This window comes from Humulus lupulus, chromosome 9 (assembly GCF_963169125.1).
Source record: "Humulus lupulus chromosome 9, drHumLupu1.1, whole genome shotgun sequence".
Taxonomy (NCBI): domain Eukaryota; kingdom Viridiplantae; phylum Streptophyta; class Magnoliopsida; order Rosales; family Cannabaceae; genus Humulus; species Humulus lupulus.
This window is the reverse complement of record NC_084801.1, coordinates 173,096,915-173,122,762: the sequence shown is the minus strand read 5'-3', so window position 1 is coordinate 173,122,762 and position 25,848 is coordinate 173,096,915. Positions and strand designations below refer to the sequence as shown.

The 25,848-nt window shown below is 34.9% G+C and overlaps 1 protein-coding gene across 1 annotated transcript in view; it reads right to left on the bottom strand.

Annotated features, from left to right (window-relative positions):
• Positions 1–20,646, bottom strand: part of LOC133802481 (protein NRT1/ PTR FAMILY 5.5-like) — a 36,047-nt gene extending 15,401 nt beyond the window's left edge. Inside the window, exons 1-2 of the mRNA XM_062240795.1 lie at positions 20,565–20,646; positions 20,251–20,289 (exon numbers count right to left, since the gene is read on the bottom strand). Of these exons, the coding sequence (XP_062096779.1) occupies positions 20,251–20,278 (28 nt within the window). The 5' untranslated portion in view covers positions 20,279–20,289; positions 20,565–20,646. The remainder of the gene's footprint in view (positions 1–20,250; positions 20,290–20,564) is intronic.
• Between the last annotated feature and the right edge of the window lie 5,202 nt (positions 20,647–25,848).

Here is a 25,848-nt window from a genome sequence, read left to right as displayed (position 1 = left end):
CATCTGTTTCCAACTAGGCCTCTTCCTACTCAGCCATCAGAGAACTCTGTCCCAGTTTACATATCTAGGAGTGCCGACGAACTACTGTATCATCTACTCAGGTTCAAGACTAAGGTTTTTATGATGTTGTCGCTTGAGACTCTATGAATTTCGAGTCTGATATCCCTCATTAATTTTTCCAGTCTTTTTTCTCATATTTTTGTTCCTTTTTAGTCATTTTTATTGTCAAGTTATTCGTGCGGCCATAAAAATATTAGGGTCGTTACCACTCTGTAGGTGGTTCTGAATAAGATCGTGGTAGGCATGAGCCATAGATTTTCTAGGTTATAGCCCCTAATAGTCCGGTTGTCCCGGATCAATTCGGACGCCTCTAAACTATTTTCGGTGAGTTAGAAAATATTTAGTTCGTGACTAAAGATCTTGGGATCTCTATTGATCCCGAGTCTGGAGGGGACTTTTCAAAGCAGTTTTAGGAGAACCCTCGTACGTCAACCAATTTTATTCGATTTTGGTGCTAACTGCTTGGTTCTTGTTTTCTTTGTCGCCTCTAGGTCCCTAATCATGAGTTGTGGTCTCACTCTTCATCTGGAGGATGTCGTTCAATCGGGGCCCATAGTCCTGGAAAGGCGCAAACTTCCCACTGACAATATATGGGAAATGGACGGGGAGAAGAACGAGTTCTGGAACTACTGGATATTGGATGCTCTAGAGAAACACCTGGGACTAGAGTCGACTCCAGGGCTTTTTTACAACCTACTGGCCTGAAAGGAGGAGAAGGCCCGTACCAACATGGGCGAGTTCGGGGCCTGGAAAATAGGCCACATTAGTGTGGGAGCTACTCTTACGCTCCATGATTACTTCGTGCGGTTCCTTAAATTCCTGGGGATTGTGCCTTTCCAGCTTCTTCCTCAAGTGTACAAGTTTCTCGCGGGATGGCGAATATTCTGTGCATCGAAGGAGAAACACCATTGTCATACTTAGGATTCGACTTTCGTGCTCTTGCCGATCTCTGAGGATGTGGGCTTTTTGCTTCTAGTTTAGTATCACTTGCATCGTCTACTGCTCTTTGATGCACTCCTGTTTTCCAAAGAGTTTTTGTGGCCTCTTTGTTGTCTTCGTCACTTTGTTCTTCTACATCCATTTCTGGAGTCGAATATAGTTCAACAATTTGCTCCCCCATCTTCTTATGCAAATTTTCTTTTATTTCATTGAAATCTGGCAACTCTTCCTTTTGTGGTGACCACCATGATGAGGCTTCGTCGAATACTTCATTCCTTGAAGTATAACATTTTTCAGTTGTAGGATAACAACACTTCCACCCTTTCCTCTGGCTATCATATCCCACAAAGATACCATGAATTTCCTTCTTGTCAAATTCGCTACGTAGATGACTTGGCACAAACACGTAGCATACACAACCAATAACTTGAAAGTGACTAACTGTAGGTTTACAACCCCACAATTTCTCAAAAGGTAAAACGAACCCTAACCTTTCATAGGGAAGTATATTGATCACATGAGTTGTTGTCTTCATACCTTCTACCCAAAATCTCCCTGGAGCAATCTTCTCGTGTAGCATGCTTCGACATGTCTCTACAAGATGTCGATTCTTTCTCTCATTCTACTCCACTATGTTAGGTGTATTTTCACATGTGAATTGATGGTGTATGCAACACTCTCATAACTACTGAGAAAATTCATCTGATGTGTATTCACCGCCATTGTCTGCTTGCAGGCATTGATTTCTCTTGCCGACTTTTCCTTCCAATATTTCTTTGAATTCTTTGAATTTTGAAAAAGTTTCAGATTTTTCTTTTATAAAGAACACCCATACATACCATGAGAAGTCATCAATAAATGTAACCATGTATCGCATGTCACTGATTGATTAGTGCTTGACTCACCCGAATACTACAAAATGGATTTTCTCCAACGATGCTTTGGCTTTAAACTTTGAGTCCTCATACAGTAAATGATGCGCCTTACCATATTGGCAGCTAACACATACAGTCTTTGTTCATTCTTTTTGCATAGACTTCTTCATCATCCCCTTGAGTTTATGATAGCTCGAATTTCCTAGCCTTACATTCAACAAATATGTTGTTTCACTCTTGCAAGTCTTGTCCACACAAGCTGACTTTGCTGACATTACATAGCCAGACTCTAAAAGTTTCCCTTTCATAGTCAATATTTCAAAGATCTTAAGGTCTTGATATATCTTGACATCATGAGGACTGAATTCGATGTAATGGCCTAATGTTGTAAGTTGCACCATCGACAATAAGTTTTTCTTCATTCCAGGTACATGGTAGACATATTGAAGTGGTACTTCCCCTGAATTAAATCGTGGCACAATTTTTGTTGTATCGATATGGGTGATTGGTAATCTTGAGTTATTGGTTGTCACTACCACACAACCACCTTTGTACTCGATCATGTTCTGCAACTTCTCTTCATCTCTTGTCATATGGTTTGAGCAACTAGAGTCCATTATCCAATCATTGTTGAAGCTGATTTGTCCAGGATAAGTAGTTGTCAGTGCTAATTCTTCTTCCTCCATAGAAAAATATGCTTCTAAGTCTCCTTCTTTGTCGGTTTCTTGTTCTATGTTTGACATGACTGCATTTCCCTCTGCTGTTTTCTTTTTGGACCAATAAATTTTAGCAATGTAGCCCTTCTTCCTACAGTTGTATCATCTACCACCGTATCTATTGTTACTCTTAAATTGGCCACCCCAGTTATCTTTCTTTTGGGCTCCCCTATTTGGGAGCTTCCATGATGACCATCTTTGTCATCATATCTTCTTGAACCTCTGCTAGAACTTGGTTGGGTTTGACCTTTCTTATTGCTACTAAAGAGTGCTTCTTCATCACTCTTTATCGAGACTCTATATATTTTCTTAGTCAACGCATTTTGGTCAGCTAGTAAGTTTTCTCATTCAATAAGAAAAGGTTGGCTTTACCAACCTTGTATTGCAACAATAAGACTTCTATATTTAGCTCTTAATCCATGAATAATGATTCTTTTAATTCTAGAGCCTGACATACCAGCAGTAAAGTCTAATGCAGAGATTTCGAGACAAAGAGATTTTATCTTGGTCACTGTTGACGCGGTTCTTCGCCAACAGGTAATTAAGAAAATAAGATAAAGGGATTAGTGCTAAGTTATGAACCGAAACAGATGAATGATCTTAAAATGAACTGATGATACGACTACGTTTTTAGGTGGTTCAAAGGTTAAAATCCTTCTACTCCACCAGCCAATATTATTGTTATATTTCTGGTATTCTTTACAGGGTATTTCGTTACACAATAGAATCCAACCCTTTGCAACTTCCAGGGTCTCCATATTTATAGGAGAGGGCACCTGGGAGTTGGTAAGGGGGGTCATCCCGTGACCTTCTTACCCATCATGTCACTTTTGTGACATTCATGATTAATTCCTAAGACCTGACAAATGAAGTGTGGTCTAATCAATAGGTAAGGGGGATAATGGGCCGCACGGCCCAACCCAGTCGTGCGTACCTGAACACGCACGTTCATGTTGCGTGTCCGAGAATTCAGGGATATATCAGACACGTGATGTCTGATATATGGAAATTTACATTGCGTGGTTGACTTTATAAAGGGTCACAGCTTCCAACTCCAGCTCGTGCCTCGAGCTGGATGCCTTCTTGACCCGCGGTCTTCATATTTCTAACTCGGCCCTTAAATAATCTTGATAAACCCTTGGCTACCTCGAGCTAAAGAGGTAGGACCTGACAACAGCAGCTCCGGCCACGTGGTATCCACGTGGCTGATATAATTATGCCATATCTCAGCTCGCTAATAGCCCATGGACAATTAGGGCGTACAGTCACGTATTGACTAATCATCATGTCGGGTTGTGTGAGAGAGAGAAGCTTTGCACTCTAGAAGTTGTAATCCTTCATCATTCTTCTTTGTGAATAATGATGTGAAAGTATCCAATACTTCCTTCAGTATCTTCGATTCCCTGATGTGCTTCAACATTTCCTCTTCGACTGTGGTTTGAATAGCAAACAATGCTATGCCAGCTCTAATCTTCAATTTCTTTAGAGCAGTTGCTCCTCTGATTGTGTGACATCATTGCCTTTAACGATTTCCCATAAGTCTTGGCCTTGGAGATATGCCTCTATATGCAACAACCACGTGTTGTAATTTTGACAGTTAAGTTTCTTAATTCCCCTAGCCACTTGAAGGTGATCACCCATTGTGGTTTGGAAAAAAATTCTATATTTTCCAAGCAAACTTAATTTCGACAACCAACTTTGTAGAACTAAACCGTACATGTTCTCTCAAAGAAACTTAACAAATGACTCTAACAAAACTCTCATAGTGACATTCTTAATAAATCTTTTTTGATGTGGAAGATCAGCTAAAGCTGCAACCACAGAGCATACTTAGAATTTTAAAAGATCTCACAATCTTAGCTCTTGATACCACCGGTTAAACACTAAAATACGTGAAAAACGTAATTACTTTATTAGAAGAAAAGTAATTACACAAAGACTTGAACACTTTAATTGACCACTATGCACACTAAGTACATACACTCACTTATACAACTCTTCACTATTCACTATTCACACACACTCTTTTAGACACACTCATATATAACTTAGACTCACACTCTTTAGAACACTTTGTATACTCACTTTTGACACATCCTACACAAAGAACCCAAGGTACTATATAAAGATGATGAAAGTCGATTTGGTGACCGACTATAATTTAGCGAGAAATTTCTAGCAATGTTTTATTGGGCTTGCTCAATAGCTAGAGAAATCTAGCAAATCATCTTTATATCAAAGGCTACAATTTTCTTGAATATTCTATATAAATTTTAAATGATTCTATATTATTGCTAACTATAGCAATTACTAGAAAAGTCTAGAAACTTAAAGAGCTGGTGGTGACTTCTCATCCATAGCATCTTCTTCATTTAATTTTCCAAAATTTGATATTTGTGATTTTCTTTATTAGTTCCCTCTCAGCTCCTTGCTACAACAACCAATAATAAGCGGCCACAAATTTATAAGTACCTTTCCTTAAATATAAGTACGTACTTTTTCTTAGAGAGTTAAGTACCCCTCACAAATTTAAGACATGTTCGTGCTTAAACCCTAAATTTATAACTTGAGAAGTTATAAATTAATTGACCATTTTAAGAAAATATCATTAAAAATATACTTTTTCGTTTTATAATAGCTCAATTATATAAATTACCAAATTTTACTTTTCAAACATTTCACAAATTGAACATTTTTTGAAAAAATTACTTCCTACTAAATTTGTGTGTTTGGTTATATATATATATATATATATATATGGGAATTCTCCTATAGGGGCTTCATTTTAAGCCCTACTGGTAGGACTCTCAGTGTTCTCAATCCGTGACCAGTTTTCAGTGCAATTTTTTTTTATGACCGTGTATATTGTAGCTATTTAGAGCATCCTACAGATTTTCAAAAAATTTCGAATAGTTTACAGTACTGAAAACAAGGTTCAAACATGTTGTTGCACGCGTGACTAATTTTTTTTATGCGCGTAGAAAACAACATGTTTAAACTTAGTTTTCGGTACTGTAAACTATTCAGAATTTTTTGAAAATTTGCAGGATGCTCTAAATAGCTACAATATACACGGTCATGAAAAAAAGTAGTGCTGAAAACTATACACGGGTCGAGAAACACTGAAATTCCTACCGGTAGGGCTTAAAATGAAGCCCCTATAAAAGAATTCTCCTATATATATATATATTATAATTAAAACATACACATAATTACATGATACATAAATAAATTGAAAAAAGTAAGAAAATCATCAAAATAAAGTAAATAAATTGAAAAAGATAATAATGACCCATAATAATTTCTCATCACAGATTTAAAATTTTTCATATTAAAGTATTTAAATAACTCTATCAATTATATTTTCAAAACTATAACTGAAAAATATTTATGCACTTAAATTTTTATTTTCTTTCTTGTATTAATTATTTATTTTGTCAATTAACATATATTGTTTATCCACATATATTTATTAGTGAAATAAGACATAAATAAACGTACAATATTTTCTTCTTTTGTCTTTTTTTAATGAGAAATTGCTTATGTTGACGCCGTTTTTCGTCAACTTAAATTATAGAGCAATTAAACAATTAAACAATGAAGCGAATGAATGTTGAAGAGAAACAAGAGAATTTTTACATGGTTCAGCAGTTAATTCTGCCTAGTCCACGAGTCTATGTTATTAAGATTTGGAGTTTTCTGGAAATTCTTCAGAGATGAATTACCCAGAGCTTTCTCTCCAGAAATAAAAAATCGGTCATTTACAAGTGGTGATTCCTTCTCTATTTATAGAGAAGGTTGCAGAATTCATTCCCACATATTTCGGGAAGATATTTTGTATATCAATTGAAATAATGATATTAAATGCATTATCTCATATATTCACGAAAACGTCCCATGAGTATCGGGAACAGATAACAGATTAAATGATATCCCTAAATATTGGGAATACACAACAATAAATATGTTCATACATAATGGGTTGTCCCAGGTGATTCATCAAGTCTTCGAGATCAACAATCGGCATTGAGTCTGTTATGACTTATGGGCAATCACGAACTTGTCACCCAACTTCACGCTACGCTCGAGATAGGTAGGTACAGTCGAGGCTGTCACACCCGAGCTTACTCTTCCCGAGCTCGAACCACCTTGCTTGAAGGCAATCGGTAAAAGATATATCCAAGTGTCATGCCATTGCCCGTCGTGAGCTCAGAGAATATTCGAGGTGACACATCATCGAGGTCGTTGTTTTACTTCAGAGGTTTTACGGCTGGACCATATGATGTTTTCATACATTTCGAGCTCACACATGACGAGCCCAGTTTTCGGGGTCATAACCTCTTATCTCGAAATCTGGGTGTAACATTTTTCCCCCTCAAAAGTATCAGTTCGAACCGTATGAGAAGGAAACTTTTGAACTACCCTTCTTGGAAACTGTACCACCAATTGCAATCGAGTGTGGACACGCGTCACCTACGGGTTGCTCAATCAGAGTTTTTGAGAGCTTTTTCAACACACCACGTCCCTTCACGTTTCATCTTTTTGCCGCCATTGCTACATTAACACCTGACCATTGGATCAAATACCAAATCCAGCCAAAGGCCCAGATTAGCTCAACCCTTGACCTCCTCTTGAGACACACATATATATATAACTGTGTCACCCCCTTCCTCTTCATTTTTACGTTTTAAGTTTGAGAGGGAGAAAAAACCAGAGTCGAAAAATCTTTTTTTCCTCTTTGCATGTTGTCTAAACCAATAAGACAAAACAACCTTGGCCTTTTCGATTCCGTGAGATCATTTTTGCAACCGCTCCTCCAGGCGTCGCTTTCATTGTATCTACAAGCATCTGTGTGTAAGTATCTGTTCTTGATCATGTACATTCTGTTTTTTCATGCATGTTTATTTTATAGTAGCATTTTTGGACACAAGTTTAACACTAGGATACTTTAGTCAATATCGTGTATTTTTTAGGTTCTTCTGAAATTATGGATTTCCAAACCCAGATTTTGCATGAATGATGCAAATATGGCTCTTTTAATGGGTTGTCTTGATTTTTATTCTTAATTTCTTGTTTGTCTAGCCCTCACCCTTTTGCTCTCTTTCTAGATGCCGCAGAACTCAGAAAAGCAGTGGGGGTCAAAGCTCGCAATTCCTTACTCACCGAAAACTCCGAGCCCGGAGTCACCTTTTACCTAGAATCAGCGTTTGATTCGGGAGCACCAACTAAAGCACGAGCAAGTAGAAACCCGATCTCACTTTCAACGTCAAATCGATGAGGTTGAGGAGAGGAAAAGGAAGAGACTTAGGGTCGCCATCTACCCAGATCTAGATCCCGAGCCTAGACCAATCCCCATCGATACCACTCTTAAAGTGACAATCACCTTCAAGCCAGGCGATCTCCAATTTTCACTGATGGGAGAACCATCAAATCCCCCTTCTACTTCACGGCCAACCTCCATTCCCACCTGGAAAGGATAATTTTTTGAGGCCGAGCACTACTAGAGCTCGATTTCTTCACTGGGGCAGATCTTTGACATCTTGGCCCTCCATAATATTGGACTATCAGGCTCGCTGAGGTGTCAAGCTTTAACCTCCCACGAGCAAAGCTGTCGCGCCCCGGGAGATGGTAATCCCGACAACAAGTTAAAATAGGCGGCTTGGAGCCAGGAGCACATGAAGGCAAGGGCCTTATTTCCCTTAAAGTCCTTTTTCAAGGACTTCTTGGATTTTATTGGGCTTGTTCCTTTCAATCTCAACACCAACTCATATAGGGTTTTGTCAGCCCTGAGGTCGCTTTACCACGAGCTAAAGTGGGAAGGACTTTAACCAAAGGAGATTCTGTTTGTCTTTTGCTTGAAAAGCAATCCCTCCCGAGCACGGGGAAGGGACGACTGCTACTATCTTTCGAGCTATCCCAAGGAGAAGAAAATCTTTGAGGATCTACCCAACCATCCCCCCAATTTCAAGATAGCTTTCTTTTGGAGAGATGGCCTGGCTCCTTCCAGATACTATTCGTTCAGACGAATCCGTAAGTATAAAAAATTTCTTCATTTTGTGCTTGAATTTTTTGCTTAGGTTGGAACCACTTATGATATGTTCATTTCTCTAGCCAATTATCATTGACCTACTCCCACCGATAAGATGAAGGAGCACAAGGAGGCCTTGCTCCAATTGCCTTACGGTAGGCGTTCCCTTTCCTATCTTCTTCATGAAGATAGGCTTCGAGCTTGTGTTCTCCCAAAAAAGGATCAGTCCACAAATGACTGGTGCAACAAGAAATACGCCAAGTGGGAGTTTGTGCATCTCCCAACTGGCAACCTTCCTCTGAGGCGCAACTCTAAGCCACAATCCCCAACTCGACATCGCAGGAGTCCGCAATCAGGGAACGAGGCCAATGACAAGGCCTTGAGCTCGAGCGACAGAGGTACGGTCATCCTTAGCTCGGACTTATGGTCTCCCTCACTACTTAAGCATAAGCCCGATAGATTAGTTTTGTGTGAAGATGATAGGGACCACTTTTATGTATGGTCCTGGGTAGATGAGAGGGTCCATAGGTTTGATAGTTGGCTAGGGAAATATGATACTATGTATAGTTTGAACAAGGTATGGGACGGAATAGCCATTCAATACGGGACAAATGATTATAGGGACCTTTCGAGGTTGACTTCCACATATAGGGGAGGGACTCCCCGTGCCTCTTCTGAAGATGGGGGAATTACGTGGTCACCGAGCACGAGCTCGGGAGAGAATTCTAGTTAGGTTCCTCTTTACTTGTCCTTATTCCTTGCCTGTCTATATTGTGCTAACTTTTTGTGTCTTGGACTTTCTTATGATGTGGTGCGATTATGCAGGTGCTATGGACTCTGATCTCGACACCGTGCTTGCCAGTGGCGAGGGGGCTCAGAGGAGTAAGCACCCGAGAGGCTCGCGAAAGTCAGATTGACTCGCCAAGGTCCTTAAGAGGATTGAGAAGACTCCTCCTCCAACTCCCACTGTTACGAGCCCGGCCAAGGGTCCTGTTTCCCAGGTCGAAGCTTCCACCACAGATGTCCCCCCTATGCCTTCTACTATCATGGTCCACCCAACACTCGACCCTCCTCTGAAGAAGCCAGCGTCCAAAGGGCGCCTGTTGTCGATTTCTACTCATGTTGATGAGTATGCCGTCGACAATGCTGCCGGGACTTATGGAGCTACGCTTGGCTCGGAAATCCTGTCTCGGGTAGGCCAGAGCATCAGCAACTTTAGGCTCCCAAGTGGTAGTTTTTGAACAATGCTCAGGACTGCAACACCCTTTATGATAAGAGTGTCGAGCTCGCTGTCGCGGTAACTTCTCTTACTTTACCATTTGTTGTAATTATGCTTAGCATGTGTTCTAATCAGAACATATGCTCGCTGCCGCGGTAACAAGGCTTGTCTTCTTGCAGAGTTCAAGGAGAAGAAGGATTGGGCGGTCGACCTGGCCATGTACAGGATCTGGGCCAGTAACGCCAACCTTGATACCAACTTCCTAGGCTCTTTTGAGGAAGAACTCGTGGCCAAATGGCAAGCTCGGCTCGACGCGGAGGAGGCTGCTTGGGAGGAGGCAGATAGGGCCAAGGAGGATGCTGGAAAGGCTAAGGAGGATGCTGAGAAGGCTAAGGAGGGCCCTCCTTCCTCCTAAATCTTGACCCGGGGCTGCGTCCCATTGAACCTCTTGTAATAGATTTTTATCTTCTGTTTTTTATGCCCCTGGGGCTAAGACAATTTATAGTTCGTGAAAGAGCTATTTTCTTATGATATCTATAATACCGTATTTGACTTTACTTTAATATTATTTGCTTGACGTTTCTTAAGTTGAAATATTTCAAGCAATTTATATTAAAGTGTCCTCATGTCTGTTTATTCATACTAACACACGGTGGATTATATTTTATTTAAATTTAAATTTGGATTATAGTTATAATTGAATTAGGATTTTTTTTTTATTGAGAGCCTATAAATAAAGCTTATTCCTTCTCATTTTTTTCACTCTTGCTCCTCTTGAGACCCTCATGCTCTCTCTCTGTCCTTGACTAAGGCTATCTTTCTTATTGTCAAAACCCTACAAGCAAGTATTTAAGGATCTAGGATTTTTCTTCAAGATCAAGGTTGAGGTATAGTTAAGTTTTGATTGTATTTGAGTTTTAGATGTATTAGTTTATATTTTAATAATGGTATTATCTTTATGAAATAGGGTTTTAAACGGGATTAGCATATAAAGAATTCAAGTATAGTTTCTATGCACCACACTCAAGGTAAGGAAAATTAGGTAGTTTAGTTTATGACCTAGTTTATGTTTTGTATGACCTATAATTTCAGGTACAATAAAGGGGTAAGTGTGGCTGGACCTAAGGTGTCCAATGATGTATGACAGACTTATGTCCGGTAGGCTTGGTTGCCAAAATTTTATGACAGACCTAAGTTGATGTCCAATGTATGACGGACTTATGTCCGGGGCTTAATTGCCACTCCTGTATAAGCACTTATATTTTTATTATATCTGACTTGTTATTATGACCTATGACTTATGAGTTATGACTATGAACTATGATTTAGATTATGATTTATGATTATGACTTAGGCTATGTTATGACCTAGGGTTTGATGATGTTGTATGATTAGTATAAATAAGTTTTTTTATTACTCTTGTGAAATTTATGATATGTATGATTTGTTATTTTTGTTTTTATGACTAATGTTATGATTGTAGGATAAAATTTATGATCTAGATCTGTGTGATCTTTGGTATAACGGTCATATAGGATAGATTATGACCTTGGTTTCTGTCATGAATATAGTATTGCATGTGAAATTATTTGTTATAATATTATGATTGATTTCTGTATGAATTGTTGTGTAGATGACCAGTGGTGAGCGGATTCCCAATAGCAAGGCTGGTGTGAATATGTGGGGGTCGTATAGCCATGTGTTGTTTTCTTGGGAAATTATGAACTTTATGATTTAATGTTGCCTAGTTTTATTTTTATTTTATTGTAAAGACTATTATTTATTTTTCTTAAACTCGGGTTATATTTATTTTAAATTATCAATAAAGAAGGCAACACTTTTACGATTTATTACATTAATTTTTCAACATCTTTAATTTCTACAATTAAAGCAAGAATTTTGGGTGTTACAAGTGGTATCAGTGCTCACAGTTATACTGGTTCAGAACATTCTCACATATTCATAGAAGTCAGAAAAAGGGACCGTCTCGTTACCAAGTACCCTATTTGGTTTATATTATTTATGACCCTAGTAATTTACAGTTTATTTTGATTTCAGAATCTAAAACAATGAATCATAATGAGATTAGAACCATATCTGGTATAGAATATTAGATTTTTAATTTAGTAGATTTTAAAAAAAAATAAAAAATAAGACGTATTAGTATAACTTCCTTTAGTTTATTATGGATATTTATTTGTTTTAAATAAAGTTTTTATTTTTTTATTAATTTCAAAATTTTGTATTGTTTTTTTATATTATGGATATTTATGGATTTTGGTAATATTAAAATGGTTTTAAGTTTATTTTGGGCTCAGTTGAAAATGCAAGGTTTAAATTCATCTCTTATGGGTTAGCCCATTTGTGAAGGCCCATTTACTTTGCATTATTAGATTAAGCCTAATTAATGAATAACAATTAATAAGGCAAGGGTTGAAATTCCTCTCTTTTGGGTCCAAGTGGAAGTTAGGGGGCCTTAGTAGTGGGTATGATATACTGATCCCAGCTTTCCTCCATGGAAGATTCAATTGTCAAGGCCCATTTACCCGAGTTGGACTTAATTGTAATAGGATAGTTTTAATAGATAGATGGACCTAATAGACAGTAGTAGAATAGGCTAGGTTGTATTTTTTCTGTTTGTTTGTCTTAGTTTTTACAATTTTTCTCTTCCAGGGGAAACAGAAAAGAAAATAGAGCAGGAACTAAGAAGATCCAAAAAACTGAACGAAAAAAATCAAACAGGAAAGAGGACAAGGAAGAAGCTGAAGAATGGCTTCGTTCGGTAGAATCCATATTGGAACATATGCTCTTGGGAAATGAGGACCGAATCTCATGCGCCTCAAGCTTACTCAAGATAGACACCCACATCTGGTGGGATATAGTGAAGCAAACCTGAAATGTAAACATTATGACATGGGACGAGTTTGTCCAAGTATTCCATAAGAAGTATTACAGTCCTGCGATTCTAGCCACAAGGGTGGATGAAATCATCACGCTTACTCAAGGGAATTCAACTGTGACAAAATATGCCAGAAAACTCGAATGATTGGCCAAGTTCACAGCAGACATGGTACCCACTGAGACGTTACGAATTCAAAGATTTTTAGAAGGGCTGAAGCCAATGATTCCAAAGACGTGAAGTTTGTTCGGGGAATAGTCACATACGTGGAAACGTTGGAAATAGCTCAGGAAGCCGAGCAGGCGGAGGATAAAATCTAGAAATAATGAGTGTCTGGAAGAACGCCAAGAAAAGAAATTATGAACAAAATGACCACAAGAGGAAACACGATGGTGGTCATAACAAGAAAGGGAAAACTACGTTGGAAGGCAATAGGAATAAGAAGCCTTACGTAGAATATCCCCAATGCCCAATCTATAGAGAAAACATTAAGGAGAATGTCGATATAAGATTAGAGGTTGCTTCAATTATGGAGATGAAGGTCATCTCAAGAAAGACTACCCAAAATTGGGAGACGAAAAGAAGGACAAAAAGCTAATACCAACCTGAGTTTTCATTCTTACATAAGGTGAGGCAGAAACTAGCAATACAGCAGTATCAGGTCAGATAACAGTCTCTGGCAAGCAATTCAATGTTTTATTCGATTCAGGAGTGACACATTCCTTTGTATTTATGAATATGATTGATAGCTTAGATAAGCCATGCAAACTTTTTAGAGATAAGTTTGGCACAGAATTACCCTCGGGGGAAAGGATGATATCTAGTATAGGGGTGTGTAGCATTGTAGTGATAATCAAAGGAAGAGAGTTGTCGGTAGATTTGATTGAGTTATACTTTAAAGACTATGATATGAGGAATGAATTGATCAATTGTAAGAATCCACGGTGTTCTCAAAGACAGATCCACGGTCAGGATATCACCAACTAAGAGTACGAGAGAAGGATATCCCAAAAATGGCTTTCAGGACTCGATATGGATATTACGAGTTCTTAGTAATGTTATTTGGATTGACAAAAGCATCAGCCTTGTTCATGCACCTTATGAAATGAGTATTTAAGGATTGCTTGGAAAGGTTTGTGGTGGTATTCATTGACGACGTACTACTCTAATCAAAGACAGAAGCAGAACATGAAGGGCACCTGCAACTGACATTAGAAAGGCTCAAGAAACACCAATTACACACCAAGTTTAAGAAATGTGACTTCTGGATAGAGAAGGTTGCATTTTTAGGACACATCGTATCCAAAAAGGGTGTAGAAGTAGACCCAACCAAGATAGAAGTTGTAAAAGACTGGCTCAAGCCTGAGAGCGCCATCGAAGTAAGAAGTTTTATGGGCTTAGCAGGATACTATAGACATAAATTTGTATGAACAGAGAAGTGTGAAGAAAGCTTCCAAACGCTAAAGGACAAGCTCATAACAGCCCCATTTCTATGCATCCCAAATGACAAGGTATAGTGTGTAGTATATTGCGACGCGTCAAAACAATGAAATGGATTCGTTTTGATGCAAGACGAAAAGTTGGTCGCATACGCCTTGAGACAACTAAAGGAGTATGAACAAAGGTACCCTACCCATGACTTGGAGTTGGCAGTAGTGTTCTTCGCTTTAAAGATTGGGAGGCATTATCTGTACGAAGAGAAGTGTGAGATCTATATGGACCACAAGAGTTTAAAATACTTATTTACGCAAAAAGAGCTCAACGTGAGGAATCGAAGGAGGCTGGAGCTATTTAAGGACTATGATTGTGATATTTTGTATCATCTGGGAAAGGCTAATGTCGTGAGAGACGCGTTTAGTAAACAGAGTTATAGTAGAATATCGACGCTTAAGGGGATTTCACAACCCTTACAAGATGATATTAAGAAATCAAAAATTGAGCTGATAACGAGACAATTAGTTGATCTCACAATCAAGTCAACATTTATGGAGGAAATTAAGGAGAAACAACAAAAGGACGAGTTTGTTCTTAAGAAAAAGGTACCACTACAAAGCTCAGAAAATGTTGATTTTTTTATAACAAAGGAAGGTATGCTATGATATAGAAACTGAGTGTGTGTACCAAATCATGACGAATTAAGAGAAAGTATCATGCGAGAAGTGCACACCACTCCATATTCACTTCATTCAAGATCAACCAAGATGTACAACGATGTCAAGATAATGTACTGGTAGCCGGGAATGAAAAAAGACATAGCAAAGTTTGTTGTAAAATGTCTTACATGCCAACAAGCTAAGGTTGAACATCAGAGACCCACTGGAACATTACAACCGTTAGAGTTTCTCGAATGGAAATGAGAAAATATAGTGATGGACTTTGTGGCGGGCTTACCAAGGACCACCAAGCAACATGACGTTGTTTGGGTGATAGTAGATAGACTCACAAAATCAGCTCACTTCTTGCCAGTAAGAACAGTTTACAATGTTGAGCAGTATGCAAAGCTTTATGTGGCGGAGATAGTAAGATTACATGGAGTCCCAAAGACGATAGTCTCTGACAGAGGATCAGTTTTTACCTCGAAGTTTTGGGAAAGCCTACAGCATGTCATGGGCACTAAGTTAAAGCTAAGTACGGTATTTCACCCTAAAACCGATGGTCAGTCAAAATGTATCATTCAAATTTTAGAAGATATACTGAGGGCGTGTGCATTAGACTTCTCAGGATTGTGGATCAAGTATCTAAACTTAATAGAATTCTCTTACAACAACAGTTATCAGGCCGCGATAGGCATGGCACCTTATGAGATGCTATATGGGCGAAAGTGCCGATCACCACTTCATTGGGACGACGTTGGTGAAAGATAATATTTAGGACCTAAAGCTCTAAGAGAAGAACCATAAGCGGCATAAAAGATAAGACAAAGAATGTTTGCTGCTCAAAGTCACTAGATGAGCTATGCCGACGTTAAAAGGCGAAACATTGAGTTTTTAGTAGGCGATCAAGTCTTTCTCAAAGTATCTTCGATAAGGGAGATTATGTGTTTGGAATGAAAGGAAAGTTAAGCCCAAGGGTTATAGGTCCTTTTTGAGATATTGGAAAAAGTAGGGCAAATAGCATATTGTTTGGCTTTACATCAATCATTAGCTAAAATGCATAATGTTTTCCATATATCTATGTTGAGAAAGTATGTATCAGATCCATCCCATGTGCTCGATTACGAGGCTCTAGAGTTGAAACAAAATTTCAGTTATAAAGAATGACCAGTTCGCGCTCTAGAGTGGGGAACTAAGGAGTTAAGGTCCAAAAGTATCCCTATAGTTAAAATCTTGTGGAGCAAAAGCACTATAAGAGAGGCAACATGGGAAGTGGAGGAAGATATGAGGGAACGATATACCAAGGGTTTTAGTAAGACAAATTTCAAGGATGAATTTCTTTAAGGAGGGGAAAATTGTAGTAACTGAGGTTACCTTTCTCTTAGACCATTTTATTTATGTGACTATATGTTGTCTTTACTTTATAGAATAGACTTAACTTGAGTTGTGGTGATAGAATAAGGTTTAATTTTTTTTTAATATTTAGTGGTTATAATTATTATAGTATAGTATAGTTTTATGATATTAGTAGCCTTGTTTGTGGGAAAATGAGTGATTGTGTAAGAATAAATTAATTATGGTATTATTAAAAATTGTTATGGATCGAGTCTACATAAAGCCCTGAAGCCCAATAAGATTTTGGGCTTAGTAAATTCAAAATTAGCCTAGAGAATTAGAGTTTGTTATTTTATGGTTAATTAGGATATTTGTGGATTAGGTTGTTATTTAGATAATTACATAGAATTTTCGTAACTATAGGGTACTGTAACTTTGGACCCGATTTTGACATAGTTATGTTATGATTTTGGAAAAATAGTATTTCTAAAAATTTGTAGATAATTAAATTAGATTTTATAACGATATAAAAAATGTATAAATCGGACTTCTACATCTCTAGTTATGTTGATTTTACTACAACTAAGTCCAGAGTTACGAGATTTATGTAGTTAGAGGTTGAGATATTTTTTCCTAGGTAGTTTGATGTTAGATTATTCCTCAATTATTTAATAAAAATATTAATAAGATAATTTAGAGATATTTTTCATAGAAGTTAGGATTCTATTTTATTTAAATTTAAATTTAGATTATAGTTAGAATTGAATTTAGATTTTTTTTAATCCTTCTCATTTTTTTTACTCTTGCTCCTCTTGAGACCCTCATGCTCTCTCTCTCTCTCTCCTTGACTAAGGCTATCTTTCTTATTGTCAAAACCCTACAAGCAAGCATTTAAGGATCTAGGATTTTTCATCAAAATCAAGGTTGAGGTATAGTTAAGTTTTGATTGTGTGTTGAGTTTTAGATATATTAGTTTATATTTTAATAATGGTATTATGTTTATGAAATAGGGTTTTAAGCGGGATTAGCATATAAAGAATTCAAGTATAGTTTCTGTGCACCACACTCAAGGTCAGAAAAATTAGGTAGTTGAGTTTATGACCTAGTTTATGTTTTGTATAACCTAACATTTCGGGTACAATAAATGGGTAAGATTGGCTGGACCTAAGGTGTCCAATGATGTATGACAAACTTATGTCCGGTAGGCTTGGTTGCCAAAATTTTATGACAGACCTAAGTTGATGTCCAGTGTATGACGGACTTATGTCCGGGACTTAATTGCTATCCCTGTATAAGCACTTATCTTTTTATTATAACTGACTTGTTATTATGACCTATGACCTATTATTATGACTTATGACTTATGACTATGAACTATGATTTAGATTATGATTTATGATTATGACTTAGGCTATGTTATGACCTAGGATTTTATGATGTTGTGATTAGTATAAATAAGTTTTGTTATGACTCTTGTGAAATTTATGATACGTTTGATTATATGATTATATGACTAGCTCTTATTTGTTTCTTGGGTTGTCTTGATTTGTTATTTTTGTGTTTATGACTAATGTTATGATTGTAGGATAAAATTTATGATCTAGATCTGTGTGATCTTTGGTATAACAGTGATATAGGATAGATTATGACCTTGGTTTCTGTTATGAATATAGTATTGCATGTGAAATTATTTGTTATAAGTTTATGATTGATTTCTGAATGAATTGTTGTGTAGATGACCGCTGGCGAGCAGATTTCCAATAGCAAGACTGGTGTGAATATTTGGGGGTCGTATAACCGCGTGTTATTTTCTTAGAAAATTATGAACTTTTTGATTTAATGTTGCCTAGTTTTATTTTTATTTTATTGTAAACACTATTGTTTATTTTTCTTAAACTCGGGTTATATTTATTTTTAATTATCAATAAAGAAAGCTACACTTTTTAAAATTTATTACATTAATTTTTCAATATCTTTAATTTCTATAATTAAAGCTAGAATTTAGGTGTTACACTTTGTCTTGTGGATCTAAGACTGTATAATTAAGTTTATTTTTCTTTTTTGGTTTATGGCTTTTGCTCCATCCCATCCGCAATATATATGTGTGTGCGCTTTAAATTTGAATAAATCTATTTTTGTATTGGTATCTCCTCTTAAACTTCCCTATGGATAATTTTTAGAGTTGTTCTGTTTTGATATATAATGCTATGTTTTGGTCTTCTACTCCAACTGTTTGTTAGTTGGTTTAGCTGGATTACTAATATTCAGATGGATAAATTGTATTTTATATTGAATCGGACAGAAGAGCAGTAGTGGTGATTATCATTTTTTTTATTTTAGTGTTTTGATGTATTTCTTCATGTGTAGTAAGTATTGGCAATCTGAGTTCAGTTCCTCTATTTAAAAACAGAGTGAGTTAGCCTATATATAATCAAAATTCATACTTGAGCTGAATTAAAAATATTAATGTAATTAAACTCAAATTTGAACAAATCTGAGTTGGCCTCCCTTGTTTGAACAAAGATTTAAATTTAAATTAAAAACTATAAATTATTAATTTTCATGTGGAGGAATAAGAGGCAATCAATGATGGAACTTGTAACAATATATTTTTAAAGGGATTGTCAAAAGTATTTGATGGCCTCAAATTTCCACATGGTAAGAGTATTGTTCCATTACAATGAAAGTCAGAGAGAGTTTATCTAAATGTCTCTTCTTTTCCTTGTGTTTCTATATAGTTTGTTGTGAATAATCTTGAATGATTACTATTATTAATTAATTAAGTCGTCAATCACTCAAATCATTCAGTTGTGTGAGTTGGTTGCTTTGTCTGGCATGTTGATAGACTACAGTTGGACTGAGATTCTCTAAAAAAGGATCCAATTAGCAACATCTATAAATATATATTCTTTCTATATGTAGAGTAATAATGTATATATTATCCACTATCAATAGTAATATTTCTCCATTTATAATTTTGTATGTATACCTTACAAACTTAATAGTTAATATCTAATAGCGTAGAAATGTTTTCTGTTACTGTTTAACTATTTATTTAAAGCATGTATATGCAAGTAATGAATCTTGAAGCATTTATATATGTTATTATACTAATAGTGGCTGCTTAGTTATGAAGTGACAGTGTTGCAGTTCAGCTAGCAGATGAGAAACATTGGGAATATATAGTCATAATCGTTGCAGTGGTACACATCTTCTCCTTTTAAGTGTTTCTATTATTTGATTTAGTTTTGTGTTTTTCCAGTTGTGGTTTTTGTGTGATAAGGTTTTTGTGTGATGATATTGTGCTTTTATAGCATAGGTAAAAGGTATATTTTTATTTTTTTTTGTCTTTCTCACAGTTATGACGGTCAAACGAATCACAGTCTGATTAAATTCTTGACACTATTCATAGTTAGAACTATTGAGAATCCTAACTTTTTTTTTTTTTTTGAATTATTGTAGGAAGTAGTACTAATTCTTACTTTGGAAAGACTATTGGTAACGAGAGTGAGTACAAGCTAGGACTAAAACAAGATATATATATATGTTGTTGGACAATAAATTTAATGTTTAATTTTATTTGTAATTTTTATTAGAGTAAATAATTCTTTGTAAATAATTTATATAAGTTTTATTATTTTAATAAATAATTGTTTAGATTTGTATATAAATGTTTCGTTTAAATCATAATTTGTAATTTAAAATAAAAATAAATAATTTTTTTGTAAGCAATAATGACACCTAATAACTGTCAGCGTTGCCAGCAACAGCGACACTTAATAACTGTCGATGTTGCCAACAACGATGACACCTAATAACTGTCGGTGTAGCCAGTAACAGTGACACCTAATAACTATCAGCGTAGTACTCCTACACCAGTATAGGCAAATATGACAGTGTCGTTGCTCAATTGCAACAATTAAAAACTATCAAAAAATCTCATTTTTATAGTATTGTTTCAAAATTTATATAATATTAATATAAATTTAATAAAAAAATTAATAAATTCTATAAATAAAACTGAACAAACATCAAGTTACTTATATTTATTATATATATATATAATTAACAAAACGATGCACTTACCTTGTATTTTCCAAAAGAAAGATCTCATTGCCAAGTGTACTGCAGAGAGATTTGGACACAAAAACAGAGTCAAAATATGTTTGACCGAATGCTTATTGATCTATATATAGTACATATATGCTATAAATATATATTTTTTAAAAATAAAATATATTTATATAATTGTAGAGAGAGTATATATACGTATATAGTTGACAAATTATATTAATTACTATTAATCTTATCAGAGTGACGTTCTGAGAAGGAAACTATTTTCACTTTCCACAACCATGAAAGAGGAGAGAGGTAGGATGGGATAGGACTGTTGTTCTTACGGAAATACAGTGTGTTGTCCCCTCGTCCGAGAAACCCAAAACTCTTTGAAAAAATTTAGTAAATGAAGTAAGTAGATAAATATATATATAGAAATGGTTGAAGAAACAGAGTTATGTTATTTATAATTAAGCATGCATGTCCAAGTACTATATATATAAATATATATATATAAATATATATATTATTCCACAAGTAGGGTTGAAGAAAAGAATGCAATTCCATGTAAATAAAACTAAAGAACTGTATTCTACAAAAAAACTAATCTATATATGCGAACTTTAATCATGCTTGGTCTCATCACGTTAATTTGCATCTTTTTCTTTTTTCTTCTTTCTTGCAAAACTATCACCATTTGTCTTCTATGTTTATGTTTTTCTTTTCAAAAGGATATTTCATATTTATGTTTACGCTTTTGATATTTATTGGCATTTTCTTTAATATACTTTTGCTTGTAAAAGAGTATAAAGAATTAAAGTAGCAACAATTTGGTGTATTAGTGGATAATTTATAAAGCTCTACTCCTCCATGAGCATTTTTATTAATTTATTATTTTCTTTCAAAAATTTAATATTTTGTCTTCCATTTGACTCATTTACTCAAACTTTAGTAATATATTTTGTTTTTGATCTGCAATGCTCTATCATAAATAATCGATTGACTAGTTCTATTGGCACCAGCTTTTTTCTCAACACACCCTCTCTTCATTAATTTATTATTTTTAATGAAATCTTTGTTTTACTAGGAATTTGAGGGAGAGATTCAAAGAAATGACAGAAAAAAGTCATTCTTTTTCCCAAAAAAAAAAATTTAATTAAAATAATTAAAAGTTATACCAAATCAAAATATGACATTGGAAGATATTTTTTAAATCAATTATAATTATTTAATTACTCATAACTAAGGGAAATAAGTTCATAATAGAAAAGTTATTTACCAAAATCAACAATTTATTATCCATAACACGTGACTCAAACCTAAATTTTGTTTCAACATTAATTACCAGTATTGAAATATTAAACTTGATTTAATTAAAATGATTACTTCTAGAATTTTCATGTATTTAGTAGATTGTCTAAAAAATTTCTGTATTTATTAAGAGTTTCTAGAGTCTTCATATATTTAAGGGATATTGGCAGCATAAATACCTAAATTCATACTTATGTTACACTTAAATTCCTAACGTTTTTTTTTATAACCATTACTTTTTTCTGTTAATAGGAAAATACCAAAATTTATAATTAGGGATATTGACGGCATAAATATATAAGTTTATATAATTGTTGCATTTAAGTACCTAATTTTTAATATTTGTAGCATAAATAATAAATATTTTCTTTTTTTAAAACTATTTTTTTTATTATTTATGCTACAAAAATTAAAAATTAGGTATTTAAGTACAATAATTATATACATATATATATATATATTTATACTGTCGATATCAATTTAAAAAGTTTGATATTTCCACTAAACGGGAAAAAGTAATGATTGCAACAAGAAAATAAACATTAGATATTTATGCTGTCAAAAAAATAAATTAGATATTTATAGTGCAATAAAAGTATGAACTACTCAAGTATTTAGGCTGCTAATATCCTTCTATTTAATAAAATGAATACCATTGTTTTTTCTTTTCTCTTATTTACTTCTTTCCACTTTTCCCTTCTCTATGATTGTACAGGTCACGTCATTCTATAAATATATATATATATATATATAAAAGTATTACTATAGTAGTGATTACTACCAATTGTTTACGTTAGACTTCCCACAAAATTTTTAAGAAATTATCAATAATTTAGGATACCGAAATCAAGATTGAAACAACTTATCACATCTGTGTGTTTCAATATTTATACGGTCGTGCAATAAATTATTTAAATCCTAATTTCGGATATCCTAATTTATTTATAATTTTTTTTTAAATTTGTGAAAAATCTCATATAACTACATTATATTATATACAGTCATATAAAAAAATTAAAATTATAACTTATTTATATACCAAATACATGTTGGTAATGATTAAAATCATCCCTACCTAATTTCTTTCTAATTTATTTTTATATATATAATTATCAACCATTGAAATGACTGGGAAAGCCAAAGCAAGCGCATGAAGTTATTCCAAAAGTAGGCTTGAAGAAAAGAATGCAATTCCTGTTAAGGAAATCCAGCCGTTGTATTGCCTAATCATTTGCCTAATCATTGGTCCACACTAATCATTAGTTGTTGCATGTTCCTTTCTCAAGAGAAAGTTATAACTGAAGAAAAATATAAAGCAGAGAAAAGAAAGAATTGATTCTCTTTGGGAAATTTTAATATGTATACTTGATAAGAGTTATAATTACAAAAAAATACTAGGCATATTAAAATTTATAAAATAATGCTAATTTTTTGCACATTACCCAAAATGCCATTTTCACTTCTTCCTCATTCTCATTCTCATTTCTCTCTTCTCTCTTCTCTCTTCCCTCTCTCTCTCTCTTATTTCACTCTCTCTCACCTCACAACACCACCACCACACTAAATATTATATTTCGAACAGATTTGGACATGATTTTTAGGTTTTTTTTGTGATTTCTTTCAGATCTGAAACTCTGAAATCTGCAAAAAATCGACATTGCTCGATGGTGCTCGATGCCAGCTCGATGAGACCTTCAAAATCATGATTTTTCATGAAAAAATGACTTTGCTCGATGGTGGTTCGATAGTAGTTCGATAGTGGCTCGATGGTTCTCGATGCCAGCTCGATGAGACCTTCAAAATCATGATTTTTCATGAAAAAATGACTTAGCTCGATGGTGGTTCGATGGTAGCTCGATAGTGGTTCGATAGTGCTCGATGGTGCTCGATGCAATTCTTGTAAGAGACATAATTTTTCACTCGGGTGTCCGTTTGGGGTGATTTTTTTTTTGATTTTGGGTATTTTTTCAAGATGTACACGTTTGACATGTTAATATGCACATTTGTGAAGTGTAACACTTGTAAAAAATACAAAAGTGCAAACATACCTCATGGTTAAGACATCTTTTGGTATATTTTTAAGTTTTAAACTTCCTAAATGTGCATATTAACATGTCAAACGTGTAGATCTTGAAAAAATACCCAAAATAAAAAAAAAATCACCCCAAACGGACACCCGAGTGAAAAATTATGTCTCTTACAAGAATTGCATCGAGCATCATCGAGCCATTATCGAGCTACCATCGAACCACCATCGAGTTAAGTCATTTTTTCATGAAAATCTTGATCTTGAAGGCCCCAGCGAATGGTGGCTCGATGCCAGCTCGATGAGACCTTCAAAATCATGATTTTTCATGAAAAAATGACTTAGCTCGATGATGGTTCGATGGTAGCTCGATAGTGGTTCGATAGTGCTCGATGGTGCTCGATGCAATTCTTGTAAGAGACATAATTTTTCACTCGGGTGTCCGTTTGGGGTGATTTTTTTTTTTATTTTGGGTATTTTTTCAAGATCTACACGTTTGACATGTTAATATGCACATTTAGGAAGTTTAAAACTTAAAAATATACCAAAATATGTCTTAACCATGAGGTATGTTTGCACTTTTCTATTTTTTACAAGTGTTATACTTCCCAAATGTGCATATTAACATGTCAAACGTGTAGATCTTGAAAAAATACCCAAAATAAAAAAAAAATCACCCCAAACGGACACCCGAGTGAAAAATTATGTCTCTTACAAGAATTGCATCGAGCACCATCGAGCACTATCGAACCACTACGAGCTACCATCGAACCACCATCGAGCTAAGTCATTTTTTCATGAAAAATCATGATTTTGAAGGTCTCATCGAGCTGGCATCGAGCACCATCGAGCCACTATCGAACTACTATCGAACCACCATCGAGCAAAGTCATTTTTTCATGAAAAATCATGATTTTGAAGGTCTCATCGAGCTGGCATAGAGCACCATCGAACCACCATCGAGCAATGTCGATTTTTTGCAGATTTCAGAGTTTCAGATCTGAAAAAAAATCGCAAAAAAAACCTAAAAATCATGTCAAAATCTGTTCGAAATATAATATTTAGTGTGGTGGTGGTGTTGTGAGGTGAGAGAGAGTGAAATAAGAGAGAGAGAGAGAGAGAGGGAAGAGAGAAGAGAGAAGAGAGAAATGAGAATGAGGAAGAAGTGAAAAGGGCATTTTGGGTAATGTGCAAAAAATTAGCATTATTTTGTAAATTTTAATATGCCTAGTATTTTTTTGTAATTATAACTTTTATCAAGCATACATATTAAAATTTCCCTTCTCTTTTGAGTGAAAAAGAATGAATGAAGCTCGATATATATATATATATATATATATTCTCTTGATTTGACATTACAAGAAAAAAAAAATTAACAGTGAAGGATGTCACTCCTAATAACGCCAAAAGTCTCACTTAATGATATCAAGAGCAATATGTCGCCCCTCAAAAGTTTCCTAATGAATCAATGCTAATATTCATTATTAGCGCCGAAAATTAAGTCGTCCCTAATAATCAAACATTAGATGCAACATTTTTGCCCCTAGTACTTTGATAGTTGCCCTCAATAATAGTCCTCCCAAAATAAATTTTCGCCCCTAATAATACAATATTAGGGCGACTTTTGTTCTTTTGTATTATTAGGGTCGAAAAAAATCGCCCATAATAGTTTTATATAAATATAAAAAAAAATTATTAAAATAAAATATATATTTTAAATGATATTTTTTTAATTTATAAAAACAATAATATTCAAATTAAATATTCATAAAAAACAATGATCTGTTTAGATTACACAACTAATATCCATACATACAATAATATATTAATTAAAAGTAATTGTTTAATATAAACATCTAATCTCTCAAATTCGCAGTGTCGTCCCCTTCCGGTGCATGTGGTGCCTGAACCTTTAGAGATCATTCCTATAAGGATCACTGACATGATTTCTCAATTTCTTCCAATTCTTATCGATCGCCATCTATGGTAAATATAAAAACATACCATTATTACCAAACAAAAAATACAAAAGTCAAATATTATGTCGTTTTATGATTTCTTATGATAATTTATCAAGTTAAATTTTATCCCTACCCTATCCTGACCCTATTCCGACCCTCGACCCTATCCCGACTCTATCCCGACCCCGACCCTATCCTAGAACCTATTCCGACCCCTGACCTATCCCGACCCTATTCCAACCCCCGACCCACGAACCTGATCCATGACCCACGACCCCAACCCCCAAAAAATTAAATATTATAAATTAATATATAAATCTACAAAAAGTT